The sequence below is a fragment of the Anomaloglossus baeobatrachus genome, chromosome 8, assembly GCF_048569485.1.
Source record: "Anomaloglossus baeobatrachus isolate aAnoBae1 chromosome 8, aAnoBae1.hap1, whole genome shotgun sequence".
Classification (NCBI taxonomy): Eukaryota; Metazoa; Chordata; class Amphibia; order Anura; family Aromobatidae; genus Anomaloglossus; species Anomaloglossus baeobatrachus.
The window spans coordinates 178,852,635-178,873,785 of record NC_134360.1 but is presented as its reverse complement, the minus strand read 5'-3'; the positions used below and the strand labels follow the sequence as shown (position 1 = coordinate 178,873,785).

The 21,151-nt window shown below is 50.0% G+C and overlaps 1 protein-coding gene across 4 annotated transcripts in view; it reads right to left on the bottom strand.

Moving 5' to 3' along the window:
• LOC142249368 (dimethylaniline monooxygenase [N-oxide-forming] 2-like) overlaps nucleotides 1–21,151 on the bottom strand; it is a 261,688-nt gene that overhangs the window by 60,151 nt on the left and 180,386 nt on the right. For all 4 annotated transcript variants that reach the window (XM_075321000.1, XM_075321001.1, XM_075320998.1 and 1 more), the window contains one exon: nucleotides 16,899–17,061. In XM_075321000.1, coding sequence (XP_075177115.1) covers nucleotides 16,899–17,061 — 163 coding nt within the window. The remainder of the gene's footprint in view (nucleotides 1–16,898; nucleotides 17,062–21,151) is intronic.

The window sequence follows — 21,151 nt, the reverse complement described above, 5'->3', positions numbered from 1 at the left end:
ACATGCACATTTTCTGTACATACTGTTATTAATATGATGTTATGTGGAATAGTGGACTACGTCCCCTCATAAGGATTCACTGCATCCCAGGTGCATCCCTGTGCGCGTTTGCGCTGTTCTCCGCCGCTCCCCTGGATGGCGCTGCTGTCATAGGCGACGCATGTGCGTCTGGCATCACTGCCATTTAGCACGCGCGTGCGTCGCTGACGAGCGTCCCTTCCCGGGGGGGCGGTGGATGGCATCGCACATGCGCCGATAAGGGATTGCAGGTGAGACCGGGCGCCGACGCATGTGCGTCATGACGTCACCGCCGTGGTGCACGCACGCGCAGTTGCATCGCACATGCGTCGGCGTGGGATCGCAGGTGTGATCTGAGTCAGACACAACAGTTTAAAAGGTGAGGGTGCATGGATTAATGGCAGCCCCCTGAGGAAGCGTCTTTATCTGCGAAATGTACATTGGGGTAGAGGACTTACAGTGCTGATTCACCACTCTATAATGGGTAATACTATGTTGCTATGTCAGATTGTGTGAATTGGATTAAATGTGCTTTGTGCTGATTCACCCCTTCAATGGGTAACACTTCATTGCTGTGTTATATTGTGTGGCTTGGACCACATGTGTGATAAGTCGATTGTGTATAACGATTGTGGATTTAATGTGGATCCATGTTTTACCCAGTGATTTGTCCAATCTGGACACTGGATTTTATACATGGTGATTGCATTTTACACAGTCTTTCATTTTGACCAGACACTATGGATATACTACTCTATGGATAACATAGCAATTATTTACTTGTTATTTATATTAAGCACTTTAACCATAGCATCTGGGTGAATTATATCTCTGTTGCTTAGTATTGGCAGGAGGAATAGACCTATGTAGGCCCTCCTTGTGTGTTACACTAATCATTGTAAGGCAACGGAGATTTAGCCTGTATTTTCGTCCTTTGCATCTGTGTGTGTTTTGTACACTGTAAAACACTTCATTTTTATCTCTATGTATGGTTTTAATATTGTCTAATATATGTGTAATAAAATTTGTAAATTCGTAATGCGCAACTACTCCGGTGTTCCTTTTGTTCAAATCCCGTGTTTGGTATTTAATCTTTCCCTTCCCCTTTTACTTTGGTGTTCCCGAGCTGGTGGTTGCAGCTAGGAGTTAGGCTAGGTTCACACACTGCGTTATTTTTTACGCTGCGTTTGTGTGTTTTTGCGGAAAAAAACGCACAAAAACGCACCCACGTCAAAAAAACGCGGGTGCATTTTACCGCGATTTGGTGCGTTGTTTGCTGCGTTTTTGCTCACTGCGGTTTTATGCGTTTATTATCAGTGAACAATGCCATTAAAGATTGTTGAAGAAAAAAAGAAAAAAAAAAGTCTGATGTCATTTCCTTCTTCAATATATTCTTCATTCTCCACTAGTGTATGCAGGAGAACAGACAGCTGCAGAACTACAAGGCTCAGCATGCTCCATCCAGGACTGTATGCAGGAGTGTTTTGACCCCCAAAAAAATGACATGGGCTTTGCCATATTTTGTATGCTAACCAGGTACAGCAGGCAGGTACAGGCTGCCCCCAACCTCCAGCTGCCTATTTGTACCCGGCTGGGAACCAAAAAAATAGGGAAGCCCTTTTTTTTTTAATTATTTCATGAATTTCATGAAATAATTAAAAAAAAAAAATGACGTGGGCTTCGCCCAATTTTTGAGTCCAGCCAGGTACAACTAGGCAGCTGTGGATTGGAATCCGCAGTGCAGGGTGCCCATGCTTTCTGGGCGCCCATGCTTTCTGGGCACCCCCGCTGCGAATTGCAGTCCGCAGCCACCCCAGAAAATGGTGCTTTCATAGAAGTGCCATCTTCTGGCGCTGTATCCAATTCTTCCAGCTGCCCTGGTGACGGGTGGCTTGCTGGGTAATAATGGGGTTAGGGCTAGCTGTATATTATCAGCTAGCCCTAAGCCCGAAATTCATGGTGTCACGCCAATATTAGACATGGCCACCATGAATTTCTAGTAAAGATAAAAAAAAACACAACACACAGAAAAATATTTTTATTAGCAATAAAACACAACACAATTAGTGACTCCATCTTTATTGAAATAAAGAACCCCCCTCCGCAGTAATCCTGGGTCAAGGGTCCCGCGCCGTCCAATCCGGATCCAATATCATCTGATCGGTTTGCTGGAAGGCAAAGCGATCAGATGATGTGTCAGGATCAAGGATGTGAATCACATGACACAGCAGCTGATTGTATAAAAGCCGTTTATACAATCAGCTGAAGCATCAGTGCAAAAAAAAAAATACTCACTTATGTGCTGATTACCGGCAGCTCCTGGAGCGGAGTCTGATCCCATCCGATCGCTGCAGGAGCTGCCAGTAATCAGTGATGAAGTCATCTAATGGCATCAGCTGATAGGTGAAGCTAGCCGGGCGCCGGCGTCACCGCGAGACTTACGATCAGCTGACGCGTCAGGTGACATCATCAGGTGATCCATCGCCAGGTCCTGCAGCCATCAGATGTGCCCGGGGACACTGCACACAGCCAGAGCAGGGGTACCGGGAGAGGAGCGGGGAGTGGACATGGCACCGGGAGTTTGCAGACAGGTGAGTATGACATTTTTTTTTCCTGCTGTTCACTTTTGATTTCACAGCTGCCTCCACCTCTCGCCCGGCCATGGCGCCGCACGGGAGCAGACATGCACAGGACAGGAGGTGGACGCAGCAGTGGCGGTACCAGGAGGATTCACACTTCTGTATTTACTGACAGAAGGAATCCTCTTCCTGTACATGTCACTTTACTACCCACCCCTTGCGTTTTATAGCTGCGTTTTTAGTCATAGAAACGCACTAAAATGCAGCTATATTTGCAATGTGCGTTTTTCATTGCATTTTTGAACATCTCATTGAACTCAATGGGTGGAAAACGCAGTGAAAAACGCAAAAATAATTGACATTCTGCGTTTTTGTGTGCAGCACAAAAGCGCAGCTAAAAAAAATGCTGTGTGCAGACAGCAAAAATGAAAACTCATAGACTTTGCTGGGGAATCAATGTCACAGCGTTTTCTGAGCAAAAATGCACCCAAAAAACTCGCAAAAACGCCGCGAAAAATGCACTGTGTGAACTTACCCTAAGGCTATGTGCACACAGTCCGTTTTTCGCGGCGTTTTTGCGTGTTTTTCGGGTGCGTTTTTGGCCTCAAAACTGCATGACTTTTCTTCCCCAGCAAAGTCTATGAGTTTTCATTTTTGCTGTTCGCACACAACTTTTTTTTAAGCTGCGTTTTTGAGCTTAAGGCTATGTTCACACACTGCGTTTTTTTGACGCTGCATTTTTGCGCGTTTTTTGCGGCAAAAAACGCACAAAAACGCACCCGCGGCAAAAACGCATGCGTTTTTGCCGCGATTTGGTGCGTTTTTGCTCACTGCGTCTTTATGCGTTTTTTTATCAGTGAACAATGCCATTAAAGATTGTTGAAAAAAAAAAGGGTCTGATGTCATTTCCTTCTTCAATATGTTCTTCATTCTCCACTAGTGTATGCAGGAGAGCAGACAACTGCAGAACTACAAGGCTCAGCATACTCCATCCAATAGTGTATGCAGGAGAGCAGACAGCAGCTGCAGAACTACAAGGCTCAGCATCCTCCATCCAGGGCTGTATGCAGGAGGGAGAGGCAGGGGGAGCAGAACTACAAGGCTCAGCATACTACATCCAATAGTGTATGCAAGAGAGCAGACAGCAGCTGCAGAACTACAAGGCTCAGCATCCTCCATCCAGGACTGTATGCAGGAGTTTTTTGCCTCCCAAAAAAATGACGTGGGCTTCGCCATATTTTGTATGCTAGCCAGGTACAGCAGGCAGGTACGGGCTGCCCCCAACCCCCAGCTGCCTATTTGTACCCGGCTGGGAACCAAAAATATAGGGAAGCACTTTTTTTTTATTTCATGAATTCATTAAATAATTAAAAAAAATGATGTGGGCTTCGCCAAATTTTTGAGTCCAGCCAGGTACAACTAGGCAGCTGTGGATTGGAATCCGCAGTGCAGGGTGCCCATGCTTTCTGGGCACCCCCGCTGCGAATTGCAGTCCGCAGCCACCCCAGAAAATGGTGCTTTCATAGAAGCGCCATCTTCTGGCGCTGTATCCAAGTCTTCCAGCTGCCCTGGTGATGGGTGGCTTGCTGGGTAATAATGGGGTTAGGGCTAGCTGTATATTATCAGCTAGAAGAAAAAAGGAGGATTTCCAGCAACTCCAGGAGAGAATCGGCTTAAAATCAATTTCTTTATAGGTAATAAAAATCTTCCATCAATACAAGACAAAAATACGGAGGTAAATAGGACAGAGGAGCAATTTCCTACATGTTTCGACCTGTAAAGGTCTTAATCATGGAAATATTCAGGAGAGCAGACAGCAGCTGCAGAACTACAAGGCTCAGCATCCTCCATCCAGGACTGTATGCAGGAGGGAGAGGCAGGGGGAGCAGAACTAGAAGGCTCAGCATTAGAGTTGAGCGCGGTTCGCGGTTCGAGGTTCTCCAGTTCGCAGCTCGAGTGATTTTGGGGGCTGTTCTAGATCAAACTAGAACTCGAGCTTTTTGCTAAAGCTCGATAGTTCTAGATATGTTCGAGAACGGTTCTAGCAGCAAAAAGCACGGCTTTTTACAGCTACAGTGTGCAGGAGCCATCACTGGCAGCCTGCCAGAAGCTGGTAACCAAGATAAACATCGGGTATCCAAGCAAAGCGCTTTGCTTAGTAACCCGATGTTTATCCTAGTTACGTGCAGGAAGCCCACACTTCCCCGCTCAGCTCAGTCCGCCCCCTCCTGCACGCGGCATGTACACACACACACACTCACCTGTCCCCAGCCAAGCAGTCCACGACACTGATGTCCTCAGCGCCACCCACTTCGCACTCCGCCGCCAGCACACATGGCTCCGCCCACCTGCACTCTGCACACATGGTCCCGCTCGGCTTACCTGCGGTGATGAAGTCCTGACCTCAGCGCTGTCACTGTCCTCCATGGCCGCCGCTTGTCACATCACGTTCTCTCGCTTCCGACCCGAGACTAACTAGCGGTGACGTCACGGACCGCTCGCGATACTTGGCTGTGAAGGCGGCGGTCATTGAACTCAGTGACAGGTGCTGTCAGCAGTGCAGGAGATCAGCGCAGGTAATGTACCTCGCTGACAGCAGCACTTGTCATCCCCTGCAGTGACCTGGGCTGACCCATTGATGTTAGCTCAGGTCACTGCATTGCTCTCTCAGCCAATGGGGAACATCCTGCTCTTCATTGACTGGGACAGTGTGGATCGTCATGGCAACCCCTTGGATTACACCAGACCTGGATTTGTTTTTCTTTCTAATAAATTGTTTAAAGAGGGAATGTATTGGGGAGTGTTTTTTCAAATAAAAATGTGTTTGTCGTCTATTTTTTTTTATTACTGACTGGGTTGGTGATGTCGGGTATCTGATAGACGCCTGACCTCACCAACCCCAGGGCTTGATGCCAGGTGACATTACACATCTGGTATTAACCCCATATATTACCCCGTTTGCCACCGCACAAGGGCACGGGATGAGCTGGGGCGAAGCACCAGGATTGGCACATCTAATGGATGCGCCACTTCTGGGGCGGCTGCGGCCTGCTGTTTTTAGGCTGGGGAGAGTCCAATAACTATGGACCTCCCTAGTCTGAGAATATCAGACCCCAGCTGTCTGCTTTACCTTGGCTGGTGATCCAATTTTGGGGGGACCCCTACGTGTTTTTTTAAAATTATTTATTTAATTTAAAATAACAGCGTGGGGTGCCCTCAGTTTTGGATTACCAGTCAAGGTGAGGCTGCCAGCTGTGGTCTGCAGGCTGCAGCCGTCTGCTTTACCCTAGCTGGCTACAAAAATAGGGGGAACCCTACGTCATTTTTTTTTTTTCATTTTTTTGGCTAAATACAAAGCTAAGCACCCCTTAGTACCACATGAAAGGCACCAAAGGGTGCAAAATTACAAAATGCAGGAGAGTGGGACATTATGTGTCTTTCTGACATTATAATGACAGAAAAGACTGATATGAAGTGCACAAGCACAAGAAAATCACTAGAGCGCTCTACGCTGTGAAAAGCAGTAGAAAATTGCACTGGAATGAACATGTGACCGCCTCATGTAGGATGAAGCTATGGATCCTGGGTAAATTTATGTATTTTCCCTCCTTCAGTTTTTTTGCAGTACACAAAAAAAACGGAAGGCACACGGATGACAAACAGATGACATATGGACCGTCTACGGAACGGAAACGGATGCCACACGGATGCACCCGTGAAAAAAAAAATGGACTGTTTTTTGCAGACCGCAAAAATGGATCGGTCGTGTTAATGTAGCCTTATTCTGATCTGCCGTTTATAAACAGCAGGCAGAAATAAGTGAATAACGCCCCCCAGCGTCAGAAAATCTCCGGGGTTTCAGGGCTAGCTGAGACTCTGGAGATCATGATTCAGGACGGTTTTTCCGGTCCCTGCTCACGTGATCACAGGTATACACCGTACACCGATGATCACGTTACAGTAAATGACAGCGCCGGTAAAAAATTATTTATCTTCCATCTGGCATGAACAAACATGATAAATCTCCTCCCTGGTCCCCTCCGGTCCCCCGGTGTCGCCAAAGTGCCCCCCCTGATGCCCTCCCAGAAATCCAAGATGGCCGCGAGCACAGCAGCGCGCCGGCCACATTCACCCTACTCCTCTGATTTCTGTCGCATGTGCCATGACACATGCGACAGAAAACTCCTCCCCAGGCCCTGCCAGGTCACCCCCTATAACCCCACCGGTGTTCCCCGGTGTCCCACGGTACCTGTGCAGCGTTGATCCCCCCACGGCCCTCTCCTTCACAATAGACGCTGCCGCATGCACAGAGCGGCTGTCAGCTCAGCTTCCTGTGTTCAGACACAGTGAGTGGTGGTTATGCATCTGTAAGCTAAATGGGCAGCACGGTGGCTCAGTGGTTAGCACTGCAATCTTGCAGCGCTGAGGTCCTGGGTTCAATTCTCACCAAGGACACCATCTGCAAGGAGTTTGTATGTTCTCCCCGTGTTTGCGTGGGTGTACTCCGGTTTCCTCCCACACTCCAAAGACATACAGCGCTATGGAATTATTAACGCTATATAAATGAATAAATTATTATTATTACTGCAATGCCCTGCTCATGAGGTAAGGAACATAATTGATCAGGAGAGCTATATACTACATTTCCAAATGAAGGGATTTGCTTTTATAGTTTCCCTGCTGAATGACTACCAAACATGAGAGTCCGTTATACGCCACAAGAAAACACATCTAAATAGCGAGCTCTGTTGTTAAGTATTCATTCAGCTGGATAACTGGACTTAAAGGGGTATTCCATCTCCAAGATCCTATCCCCAATATATAGTAGGTGGAATAGCAATAATATCAGCAAATACCAATATTTGGAAATGTAGAATAGTTCTCCTGATTAGGCATGCCCTTAGCTCATGAGCAGGGCATTGCAGCTTTGGTAGCAACCATTACGACATGGACTCTGCTGCTGTGGACCCGGAGAGAGTGAGTGCAGATTCATTGCACCGACACTCCTCACATGAAGGGTCTGCGCTCCTAGAAAATGGGGGATACGTTCCCTGAGTGTCTCCCCCCCATATTCTAGACGGTCCAGAGTCATCGTGGGACCCCTTTATTTTTTTTCTTACAATAAATTGGTGAAAGAGGAAATGTTTTGGGGACTGTTTTTTCAAATAAATTTCTTTTGTCGATTTTTTTTTTGTTAGTACTGACAGTTTATGATGTTGGGTATCTAATAGACGCCATGACATCACAAACTGCTGAGCTTGATCTCAGGTGACTTTACAGCTAGTATCAAACCGATTTATTACCCCGTTTGCCACTGCACCAGGGCACGGGATGAGCTGGGGTGAAGCGCCAGGATTGGCGCATCTAGTGGATGCGCCATGTCTGGGGTGCCTGTGGCCTGCTATTTTTAGGCTGTGAAGGCCCAATAACTATGGACCTTCCCACCCTGAGAATACCAGACCACAGCTGTCCGCTTTACCTTGGCTGGTGATCCAATTTGGGGGGGACCCTACTTTTTTTGTGTAATTATTAATATTTATAAAATAATTATAAAAAAGAGCCTGGGGGGACCTCCACATTGGATCCCCAACCACGGTAAAGCTGCCAGCTGTGGTTTTCAGGCTACAGCCGTCTGCTTTACCCTAGCTGGCTATCAAAAATGGGGGGACCCAACGTCATTTTTTTTTTTAACTATTTTTTAAATAGAAAAAATTAATGGGCTTCCCTGTATTTTGATTGCCAACCAAGGTAACGGCAGGCAGATGGGGGTGGCAACCCATAGCTGTCTGCTTTATCTGCGCTGAGAATCAAAATACCGCGGAGCGCTACGTCATTTTTTTAAAGATTTATTTTTACAGCACTGTGATGTCCAGCAATCAAAATACAGGGAAGCCCATTTTGTTTTTAGTTATTTAAATAAATAATTAAAAAAAATATATATGGGCTCCCGCTGCATTTTTTGTATTGCTAGCTAAGGGTAATCCAAGCAGCTACTGGCTGCTAACCCCCACTGCTTGGTGTTACCTTCACTGGCAATGGAAAATCCAGGGAAGCATTTTTTATTTTTTTTGCCAAAAAACTACAAAAAAAGGACGTGAGCTTCGCCATATTTTTGTATGCTAGCCAGGTATAGCAGGCAGGTGCTGGAAGAGTTGGATACAGCGCCAGAAGATGGCGCTTCTATGAAAGTGCCATTTTCTGAGGCGGCTGCAGACTGCAATTCGCAGCAGTGGGGCCCAGAAAGCTCAGGCCAACCTGTGCTGCGGATTCCAATCCCCAGCTGCCTAGTTGTACCTGGCTGGACACAAAAATGGGGCGAAGCCTACGTCATTTGTTTTCTAATTATTTCATGAAATTCATGAAATAATAAAAAAAGGGCTTCCCTTTATTTTTGGTTCCCAGCTGGGTACAAATAGGCAACTGGGGGTTGGGGGCAGCCGTACCTGCCTGCTGTACCTGGCTAGCATACAAAAATATGGCGAAGCCCACATCATTTTTTCAGGGGGCAAAAAACTTCTGCATACAGTCCTGGATGGAGTATGCTGAGCCTTGTAGTTCTGCAGCTGCTGTCTGTCTGTATGGAGAAGAGCGGAGTTTGATCCTGTCCGATCGCTGCAGGAGCTGCTGGTAATTAGGGATGAACTCTCCTGATGGCAGGATCAGCTGATAGGTGAAACCGACTCTGCGCCGGCGTCACCGCGAGACTTACGATCAGCTGATGCGTCAGGTGACCGCATCAGGTGATCAGTGCCAGGTCCTGCAGCTATCGGAGGTGTCCCGGCCGTCTGCACACACCCGGAGTGGCGGTACCAGGAGAGGAGCTGGGAGCGGACATGGCACCGGGAGTCTGCAGACAGGTGAGTATGAAATTTTTTTTTCTACTGTTCACTTTTGTTTTCGCAGCTGCCTCCACCTCCCGCCCAGACATGGCGCCGCATGGGAGCTGACATGGCACCGGGTGGGTTGTGGTAGCAGCGGTTGCGGTACCGGGAGGATTCACGCTTCTGTGTTTACTGACAGAAAGAATCCTCTTCCTGTACATGTCACTTTAGTGCCCACCCCTTGCATTTATAGCTGCGTTTTTAGGCTATGTGCGCACGTGTGCGTAATTCATGCAGTTACGCTGCGCTTTGTAGCGCAGCGTAACTGCATGCGTCCTGCGTCCCCTGCATAATCTATAGAGATTGTGCAGGGGCCGTGCGCACGTGGCGTCTTAGAGCGCAGCGCTTCGGCTGCTGCCCGAAGCGCTGCGTTCAAGAAGTGACATATCACTTCTTCCGTGCGCTTTGCCGGCAGCTCCTGTTCTGTCTATGGCAGGAGCTGCAGGCAGAGCGCATGGAATCGGCTTTTTTTTTTTTTCTACGGACATTTTCTGCAGCGATTTGAAGCGCACATGTGCTCTTCAGATCGCTGCAGAAATTTCTGCAGGGCTAGTACGCAACGTGCGCACATAGCCTTAGTCATAGAAACGCACTAAAACGCAGCTATATTTGCAATTTCTGTTTTTCATTGCATTTTTGAACATCTCATTGAACTCAATGGGTGGAAAACGCAGTGAAAAACGCAAAAATAATTGACATGCTGCGGTTTTGTGGGCATGTCTTTGCTTTGGAGCAAACCTCTGATTCCCAGGCAATAGTGCGACTGAACAGCTATGCAAACTCAACCATCTCTGTTACCCCATACTCAGCAGGGCTGGTGGAAACTTGAGAGCTGTTAGGAAGCAAGTGCGATTGGATTGACACCACAGAGGAATGGAGTATTTGGGATCTTGAAATTGGGGTGGAGGAGAGGCCACTTTATGGAGCACTTCAGATCCATTGAAGCAGCTGCTGTTTTGGCCTCATCTACATTTGTTAGCGATGGTTGTGTCCGTGAAAAAAAGGATCATATCAGATTATCCATGGGAAGAAGTACACCTGTTCTTTTGGATGGTATTTGTTGTTACAAAACCTGTAACCTGAAGCCTGCTGCGGTTTCATTTGCGCCCAGGCGTCAGCTGCCATTTAGGGCTGTGCCTTGGGTTGTCCAGCTGTCTGCTTTCTCCTCCATATCTAAGTGTGGAGAGGCAGCTAGTGCGCATGCGTGTGCCGATTTACCCCAGCCGCAGCCTAACTACAGTGTTTCGCCTAGTGAGTATGCTCAGCCTGACTGTGCCATTGCTGAGGCTAAGTCTTCATTTCGGGATACAGCGCATGCTCCCACACTTAGTGCGAAAAGCCTCTTTGCACAGGTACTTGCACTCCGTGCCGGGTCTAGGTCCTGTGTTGTGCCTAGACACCATAAAGCTGATAGTCTTTTTTCAGACACTGTATTTCATGCTACTGAGCATGCTCAGGCACTTACTGCATCAGAGACTATGTCCGGTAATGAACTCTTTGGCTCTGCCCCTGATGTGGGGGTCCCATATAGACCACAGGGCATCAGGTGTCCTGACGATGTGGCCAGGCCACTCCCAAATGGCTTGCAGAGGCCTGCCCCTATGACTTGTCACCGCATTAATGATGGTCAGACGATGACTGGTGAGGTGTTTGGGTCATGGCAGCCATGAGGTCATCATTGAAGTTGCGGTTCCAAATAGGACGCTAGTTATGCCACTCATGACGTGTCACTGCTTTTGTCTCCAGGAGGTGCATTGTGGTCCACCCTGGTTTGGAGCGGACCCAGGTTATAAAAGGGGCTGGAGCCAACAAGGAGGTGCGCAGTCTTCTATTATGCTCCGAAAGAGCACACCTCCATGTGTTGAACCCATTGCGGCTTTAGGCCAGAGGTAGGCAGGGATAGGGTGTCGATGCAGGCCACCACCACAGTTGGTAACGCAGAACGGTTAAGACCAGCTCCTGTCCTACCAGTCCTGCTTGTGCAGCCCAGTGGCATTAACAGGCCTGCTGCTGCTGATGCACCTGCTGTCCACAGGTGTGGCCCCTACGCACACGGTCAGTGTACTCAATGGCCCCTGTGTTGTTAACAGGGAGTTCCTGGGCTGGGTGGGCATGTGGACCCTGTGACGCTAACAGGGCTCCCAGTCTCCAGATTCGAATGGCGTCTAACTCGGTTCAGGCTACTATTAGTTTCATAGCCACACAGCTCTGTATCCTCCACCAAACCTTCCAGTTGCCAACCTCTCCTTTTCCATCTGGGAGCACGGTGGACACTGACTGCTGATGGGGATATATACCTTTCTCTTTCTTTTCTTAATAATTTTCGGTATATAGCGGTAACATAGTATATACCACCTTATACAAATCTGCCAGTCCCACTGTAACAGATGGTGTTTCTTCAGCAAATGTTACTGTTGCTTAACCACCAAATCCACAGACAAAAACTTTTTTCCCCTTTCCAACACACCTGTTCCCCTTTCCACCAGCATCTGTCCTTTTTCAACTCATTTTGGTATATGACCAAAAGTGCAACTCTGCAGGGACACCGTACTCAACGCCATCTCAGCACAGCAGCCAGCCCTCGGTCCCTCAGATGTGGACAAGTAAAAGACCATTTCCTCCTATCCATGACAAAGCGTTGAGATTCACTCTGTACAGCACTGGTGTTTAGTGGAAAAGCAGATCTAAGATTGCGTACCACCTTCTGCAGATACTCCTGTATACGTGCGTCCCTTTCTATGGCAGGAATTATTTTGCCAAATTTTGTCTTGTACCGGGGATCTAAGGCGGGCTTTGCACACTACGACATCGCAGGCCGATGCTGCGATGCCGAGTGCGATAGTGCCCGCCCCCGTCGCAGCAGCGATATGTGGTGATAGCTGGCGTAGCGAAAGTTATCGCTACGCCAGCTTCACACACACACTCACCTGCCGTGCGACGTCCCTGTGGCCGGCGACCCGCCTCCTTGTTAAGGGGGCGGGTCGTGCGGCGTCACTGCGACGTCACACGGCAGGCGGCCAATCAGAGCGGAGGGGCGGAGATGAGCAGGATGTAAACATCCTGCCCACCTCCTTCCTTCCGCATATCCTACGGAAGCCGCAGTGAGGCCGGTAGGAGACGTTCCTCGCTCCTGCGACTTCACACACAGCGATGTGTGCTGCCGCAGGAGCGAGGAACAACATCGGACCATTGCGTCAGCGTAATTATGAATTACGCTGACGCTATACCGATGATACGATTACGACGCTTTTGCGCTCGTTAATCGTATCATCCTGCCTTTACACACTGCGATGTCGCATGCGATGCCGGAAGTGCGTCATTTTCAATTTGACCCCACCGACATCGCACCTGCGATGTCGCAGTGTGCAAAGTGCCCCTAACAGTGTGGCAACCCAGTAGTCAGGATTACTTTGAATTCGTACAATCCGAGGGTCATGTTGTAGGTAGTGCAGCAAGAAGGCGCTCATGTGTCTTGTGCATCCAGGAGGACCAAGTCCTTGGTGTGTTGGTGGCAGAGAGGTGAGAATCGTGCCTCCTTCCTCTGCCCTTTCCCCACAACCTCGCACAACCGAAATGTGAGCAAGCTCTCACTCATCTGCTGAGTCTTCCATGCCCATCGCCAGTTCGTCCTCCATTTCTTCATGGGCTCCTGCACCTTCCTCAACACTTTTTGCTGATACTATGCGCCCTTGTTAATCCCTCTCCCTCACCATGACTGCCGCCTAGGTGCCGCTGACCATCTGGACCTCGTAGATCTTGTTATCCCTTCCGCATATGACTCCTCCTGTACTTCCTTCCCTTCCTCTTGTCCAAACACCTGACTCCGAATAACAATTACAGTGTGCTCCATCATGTAGATGACCAGAATTGTCACGCTGAGAATGGCATCGCCAGTGCTAAACATCTTCGTCGACATTTGTAAACTGTGTAGAAGGGTGCATAGGTCCTTGATCTGACACCACTCCAGCAGCGTGATCTGCACCACCTCTGGATCAAGTTATCCCAGGCTATATGTCATAACGTATTGCAGCAGGGTTCGGCGGTGCTCCCACAAACGCTGCAACATGTGCAGATTCAAATTCCTGCGTGTCGGCACATCGCATTTCAGGCATTTAACCACCAGACCTAAAGACTTCTGTAGCGACGAAAGTTGTTGAGCTGCTGTGTGCGCACGATGGAAGTGAGCACATAGCGAGCGTGGCCGCTGCACAAGGCCATGTAGGCCGGGATGGTGTTTTAAAAATTGCTGGAGAATTAGGTTCAACACGTGAGCCATACAAGGCACGTGTGTCACATTGCCCTGACGATGGCCCGCAGCCAGGTTTGCATCATTGCCGCACACGGCTGTTAAGTCACCAATGGAGTCCGCTCCGTCAATTTGTACTCCGGTCGCCAGGTGACAACGTGTTCCTTTCATGCATAGTGCTGATGATGGGAGAGGAGTCGATGCCAGCGGCGCAGGTGGACGCAGGTTATGCTCACCCACTGGGCTGCATTACCTTGACAGATGCAGAATCTCTGGCTGAATGTAGCTGGTGGGTATCTCACAGATGAAGTACCATCATTCAGCTACAACCAATGGGAAGACACCACACCCTTTTTTATGCCCATCCTGTCTGCAGACCACTGCCAGACATAGCTATGAACCTCTGGTTACTTTTACCCCCAGTTCAGTTTTATGATTTTGTGTGCTTGTTACCTGACTACTTTTCCTGCTTGCTGTTTATGTACCTTGTTGGCCGATCCGCATTTCACCTGTGCTTGTTTTCTGATTAAGTCCTGGCCGTTCCATTCTGTTCCTGTTCCTCAATTAATGTTTTGACCCTGCCTGACTACTATTCTCTGGAACTGCAGCCTTCCACAGGTATTGATCACCTTGGGCCCTGTGTAATTCCTAATCCCTGTATAGGGATTAAAGGGTTTCAGGGTTCTAGGGGTCCTGCTTGGTGAGTGGCTTCCCTCTAGCCTATCATTTACAGCCCATCTGAGTGTGTGGATCAAGGAAGGCGTTACACCGTGCTCTCTGCAGAAGGCCATGTGGGCCAGGATAGTGCTTTAAAAATTGCTGGACAACCAGGTTCAACACATGAGCCACACAAGGCACGTGTGTCACATTGTCACAGCGAAGGGCCGCACCCATGTTTGCATCATTGTCGCACCCGGCCTTCCCTGGCTGCTGGTTGAGTGGAGACAACCATTGATGAAACTCGGTCTCCAGAGCTAACCGTCCACAACTTCTCAGCGGTGTGACTCACATTTCCCATACATTTCAAAGTAAACCTTTGACCGCCTGATGGCATTGAGCTCTGCTGCCAGCATAGTAAGGAGGTGTGTGGTATTCCTTGTGCGCAGTTACAAGGAAGGGTGGCCTGACCACACAGGGTTTGGGCCAAGGTGGAGGACCCACACGAGGTTGAAGAGGCAGAAGCAGTGTATCAACTTCTACATACAGAAGAAGGATTGACACAACTCGTGGGGACGGCAAGACTTGTACAGCAGACCCTTCTCCATCTCTCCCCACAGTAACCCATTGCCCAGTCAGCGACATGTAACACCCCTGTCCATGCTTACTGGGCCAATTATCTGTGGTGAAATGCACCCTGTCACACAGAGTTTCTCAAGGAATCAGTGATGTTTAGTGCGACATGCTGGTGTAGCGCGTGCACGCCTTTGTTGGAGGAGTGGCGCCTGGGCATCGGCTCTTGGGGCACTGTGATGGGCATAAGGTCTCGAAAATCCTCGGTTAAAAAGGTTGGAAAGGCAGCATTTTGGTAGCCAACAGTTTCCAGATGCTGAAAGTCAACCTCTAAGCCATGTCATGCCCTTCTAAAAGCATGTAAAACACAGCGAGGGGACTCCAACCACAGTCTCCCTCGTTTCCACTAACTAGGCCACACACACCCCACTTGACTGGCATCAGTTGACCCCCATTTTCAAGCTTACAAAGATGCTTTGCATGAAGCACTATCAAAAATACACGTGCCTTTCGCCTCCCCTGGATGACCCAGGGGAAGAAAAGTCCTCTGAGAGCCATGACTTGTTCATCTTGGTTCTTTTTTCAAAAGCGAGGGGAATCCAACCACAGTCTCCCTCGTTTCCACTAACTGGGCCACACACACCCCACTTGACTGGCATCAGTTGACCCCCATTTTCAAGCTTACAAAGATGCTTTGCATGAAGCACTATCAAACCTCGCGTGCCTTTCGCCTCCCCTGGATGACCCAGGGGAAGAAAAGTCCTCTGAGAGCCATGACTTGTTCATCTTGGTTCTTTTTTCAAAAGCGAGGGGACTCCAACCACAGTCTCCCTCGTTTCCACTAAATGGGCCACACACACCCCACTTGACTGGCATCAGTTGACCCCCATTTTCAAGCTTACAAAGATGCTTTGCATGAAGCACTCTCAAAAATACGCGTGCCTTTCGCCTCCCCTGGATGACCCAGGGGAAGAAAAGTCCTCTGAGAGCCATGTCCACATTGTCAGTGGGCAGACACATGTGCTTATCTGCCAGCAGACCCCCAGCAGCACTGAAGACAGGTTCCGAGAGAACGCTGGCTGCAGGACACGACAAGATCCCCAAGGCGTACGTGGCAAGTTCAGGCAATTTATCCAGATTGGAAGCCTAAAATGAGCAGGGCTCAAGTTGCACAGTAATGGCATCGACGTTTCCTTGCATATACTCATATATCTGTGTGTCCTCCTCTTTTTCCTTGTCCTGCTCTTTTGTTTTCGCATGAGTATATGTCCTTGTCACTTTCCCATGTGTTTGTGTTGTGTTGTGAGTTGTTTGTCACCTTTTGGACACCTTTGAGGGTGTTTTCTAGGTGTTTTTATGTGTTTGTGAATGCCTGCCATTGTTTCCTATGCGGTTCGAGTTCGGTTCGTCGAACGTTCGACGAACCGAACTCGAACGGGACCTCCGTTCGGCGAACCGACCTCGAGCCGAACCGGGACCGGTTCGCTCATCTCTAGTTGTTACCCCCATTGTGACCATTCAAACACTGCAAGCGGCTCGCACTAGATTGAGCGCTGAGGATACCTGAGCAAGCGATGTGGAAGCAGTGAATATTTATGAAGTGTAATGAGCGGGCCCAGAAAAGAGTCTGACTGCTGTGTTATTTTCCAGGGAACACTGGGAAAAGTGGTATGGATAACTATCCTGCTCTTACCCCCCTTTTGTTTCCTTTTGATGCCCCATAACCCTTACTACAACCATTTTACAGCTATTTTTCAATACATAGATTCGTCTCCCCATTGATTTGTATGGGATTCGCTGCCTGGGGTCAAGTTCGGATCCCGAATCAAACTGTTTCTTCAAAGTCAATTTAGAAAACCCAAATATCCATGCGTCCGCTCATCTCTATTACAATGTATGGGACCAAGAGGATTGTAAATCAGGTAAAAAAATGTGTATAACTACCTGGAAAGGTATCCAAAGGTACCACAGGCTGAGCATGCTGACCAGTGCATACCATAACTGCATCATAGATTTCTGTCTTTTTTTCTCCATTGTTTTCTGTAGTAACAAGCCACTGACCAGTGATTTGGAAATCAGAATGTTTCTCTACTCGGCAAACGCTGGTCTGAGTTAAAGACAAAAATTAATAAAACAGAAGTGAGCTAAGATTAATAAGAGGTCTGCGGTATTGTAATGAGAGCAAGATTCAAATGCACCACATAGAGAAGGAAGATACAGTGGTGACGCAACAACATTTATTAATCCACAAGCAGGGGTTGGAAAATACAGAGGAAGGTTATCACATGGGACGAATTACAGTATTCTTAGTTCTCAAAAACAGCAATCAATAAACTCTCAGTATAGCAGACTTCAGGGAAGTAACATTCCTTCTACTAACATGTGGCCCACGTTACCCACTATGGGAAAGCATCTGGACCAGTCAGGGTCTATGTCCATAGTCCCTAGCCGCTAATGTGTCGCCCGGGGACCAGGGGGTACTCAGATCCGGGCCACGGGGTCACTTCTGTGGGTATCACAGTGGCGTGACCCGGTCTGTGATCCCAGGCTTCACAGTAAAAAGGGGATTGGGTAAGGGAGATTGTCTGTGACGCCACCCACGGTTGTGGTGATTTTGGTGACACCACCGCTGCTCTGTATGGGGATCCCGGGAGTGGTGACAGGGAGCAGCTGAGTTGTTGGTTCTCCCCTCCGTGGGTAGGGGGGGTTGGTTGTCCCGGGGCCCAGTGATGAGGTAAGGATGGGTGATGGCAGGCGGGTTGCGGGGCCTGGCGAGGTGCAGGGTCACAGGGGCAGCGCTGTGCCGCACGGCACGGTGGTACTCACTCAGCCCAATGATACACACAGAGTCTCTGCTGAAACAAACGGCTGGATGGACGGGTCCCACAGGCGGCTGCAGTGTTTTTCCCCTGACCCCAGGTTGGTAATGTAAGTCCTTTCCTGTACCTTCCGTACGCTCCTCCTGCGCTCCGGTTTCCAGCTGGCTCCCCGATTCAGTACCGGTGGGCCACCGCCCAGCCCCAGCTACCTGCGGTTCCACCAACTGTCTGCTCGTCTCCCTGCAGACGGCCACTACTGTCTGCCTGACTCTCTGTACTAGGGCCCTAGGTTCCAACCTAGGCCCCTGTCTGCGTCTGCCTCACTGCAGACCTCCTCTCTCTTCCTCTCCTAGACTTCACTCTGCTTGTTTCCTGCCTCAGGCCAGCTAAACTCCTGGGTGGGTGTCTCCATCTCCTGACTCCGCCCACCTGGTGTGTCTGTCTGAGCCCGAGGAAAGGAATCAAGTTTCACTGGGGATGTCTGCTGTGAACTGCTGGGGGTGGGTGTGTGTGTGTTGTTACCTGTGGCCCCTGGCTTGTCCAGGGCACCACACTAACCCTATGTCTTTGTGGCTTAGTCACTGAGTTGTGTGCCGCCCTGGCCGGGCCAGGTAGTCACAGATAGGGCCTCGCATTACACCAGTCCCCTAACAAGGTGACAGCAGCCAAACACTTAAAAACCCTAGTCACCCCTCTCAGTGCTTGATGGACACACCAGGGGGTGGAGCCAGATGGTTGGACATGCCCACCAAGGAGTTCAGAGGGCCTGGGGCGGGAAAAGTAGGGAGTCTGTTAGTGGAGGTGAAGTAAAGTGGAGGCAGGCCTGTGTGTCAGGTCTGCAACTAACTGACAGGTGCCAGGGTAGGAGCCCGAGCACCTTTGTCTAGGAGGCAAACGGAGGCCTCTGTCTCCAGGAGCTGGGAAGATGGCTCGGTGGAACCATGGTGGACCGGGACAGGGTAGTGGCCCGCCGATACCGACCCGGGGAACCGACCCGGAAACCAGAGCACAAAAGGGGGTACTCAGACCCTGAAGCTAGGTCCAGAAGCTACTGGGGGCTAGCTAATTTACTGATTGCGGCCAGGACTATAGGTCCTGTTCCACCCAAAGTCCCGACTGAAGACAACAGCCCAACGAGGGGGACAGAAAGCCACCGCCATGGCAGAGAGATCCGCGTCTGCAGGCAAAGGGCTCGTCGGGCAACCACAAGCCGGGGAGCGGACTCTTGAAGTTGCAAGCGCAGGTAGTCCACCATCACACAAAAGGTGCAGGAGAAAGACAGAGACCACCAACCGGGTGGGGGACCAGACTGCAGCCGGCTGCGGACACCGACCACCATCACCTTGGTTTACCAGAGACTCGTGTGTTTACTAATAGTGAGTACATCAGTGCCCTCCAGCCGCCCGTCTCCCTGCACCGTCAAACTACCCCAACGGGTCCCGGGGCCACCATCCATACCCACGGAGGGGTTAACAACTTGCTGCGCAACATCTCCCCCGGGTGCCCCGTAACTGCAGCGGTGGTGTCCACCTTCACCACATCCCCCGGGTGGCGTCACGAACTTAAACACGGCTCCGGCCGTACACCAACCCCTTTTTGATCAGAGTGACCGCAGGACCCCCAGGTCCGGAGACCCTCAAGCCACCCACTGAAGGTCCGGGCCCGAGCGACTCGGCTGCCATCAAGCACAGGGCAGCACAGTTGCACTGGATGCTAAGCTCAAACCACTATCATCACACTCCCTGCATTAAGTACCCCACGGCCGAGCAGAAGGCAGCAGCCCAGCGCATACGGGTCACCCATGGCTGGCTATCTTGCCTGGCAACGTCTGTAACTTGCCCACATAGTCTGGACCAGGGGTCTTGACCGGTATAGCGGGGGTCTGGGTCCTTACTGGCGTGGTGGGGGTTTTGACTGGCGTAGCGGGGGTTTTGTTGGATGGTGTAGGGGGTCTGGAGAGTCTTGACCAGCGTAGCGGGTTCTTGACCTGCGTAGCGGGAGTCCCGGGGATCTTGACCAGCGTAGCTGGGGTCTCACTGGACGGCGCGGGGGCCTGGAGGGTTTTGTGTACTACCTGCTCCAGCCCACTCCAGAACCGGCCCGCTGTCGCAACAGTCTCCTGTAGGGGAGGCTTCTTTCCTTCCCTCTGTCTGCACGTTCACACACTGCTGCTCTGCTTCACGCTTCTGCTCCTCTTCCAGTCTCTCCTCCGGCTCACTTCACCTCATCCTCCATTGTCTCTTCCTCAACTGATCCCTCTCTCTAAGGCTTCCTCCCGGGAACTGGTCCTCAAGTTTTCAATTCCTAGGCTGCTATTATTCTTCTGGCGGCTATTATTTCTTTGGCCAGCAGAAGGAAGTGACAAATCATTAATCTCACAAGGCTGCATAGATCTTTGTGGCCATATTCCTACATACCCCCCCCTTTGAAGTCGCCATCCACTTGGTGAAGGAATCTTCCTGGACTTGGTAGTTCTCAAGGCACGGACTCATGGTAGTCATCATCTGTTTGGATTTCTGTACACATCGCATCAAGTGTTGCCAGATTAACTTGTCTTCGGCATATCTTGTTGAAGGGGGCACACCAACAGTGGCCCGCTGTTCGGGGGACTTGATCAGTTTGCATTGTCGACATGTCCGGCAAACGTGCTGAGCTGCCCGACGTAACTGAGGCCGATATACCCGCCTCTCCAGCCACTGGAAGGTCTTCTCCACTCTGAAGTGTGCAGCCCTCTCATGAACTTCTTTAGCAAGACACGACACTATTGCTTCCAGGATTACCACTTGCCAGGTGGTCCCAAACTCCCTCGGCAACTGGATCCACTGACAGAGTAATCCATTCTTCATAGCAAGATGCTTCCACTAACCAAGAAGTTGCAGAGCTGCGACTGAAAGGCTCTCTCTTTCCTTCCACCGGGGCCATCGGTTAAGGGTCACCCAGGTAGTATCTTGGACAGCCCAGGGTCAGCCTGCTGTAGACGCACCCACTCTTCCCTAGGGCGTCCCAAGACTCGGGTAGGCTGAGATTCTTCCCCAGTTTTCTGGGCCTTCACCTGCGCTGGTGCCACATATGCTTGCACACGTGGTGTGTTTGTTCGCGTGCCACAATTTCAGGACAGGTGACCTCTTCCTCCACACGTCCAGAAGGTAATGATGCCTCTCTCAGGCCGATTCAGGCGAGGTTGCGATGGCTCATGCACTTTGGCTGCTGGAGGGCACCAGTTTTGACTAGCTTGAGAAGGGGGTGTCCTGCAGATGCAATTCAATTCTTCTCACTTCCTGTAACTCTGCCCGCAGCTTTCATATACACTCTAGTTCTGTTTTGGTTGCTTCAGCAGTGGCCATCTCTGAACACTGTACTACATATGTGGGAGCAGGT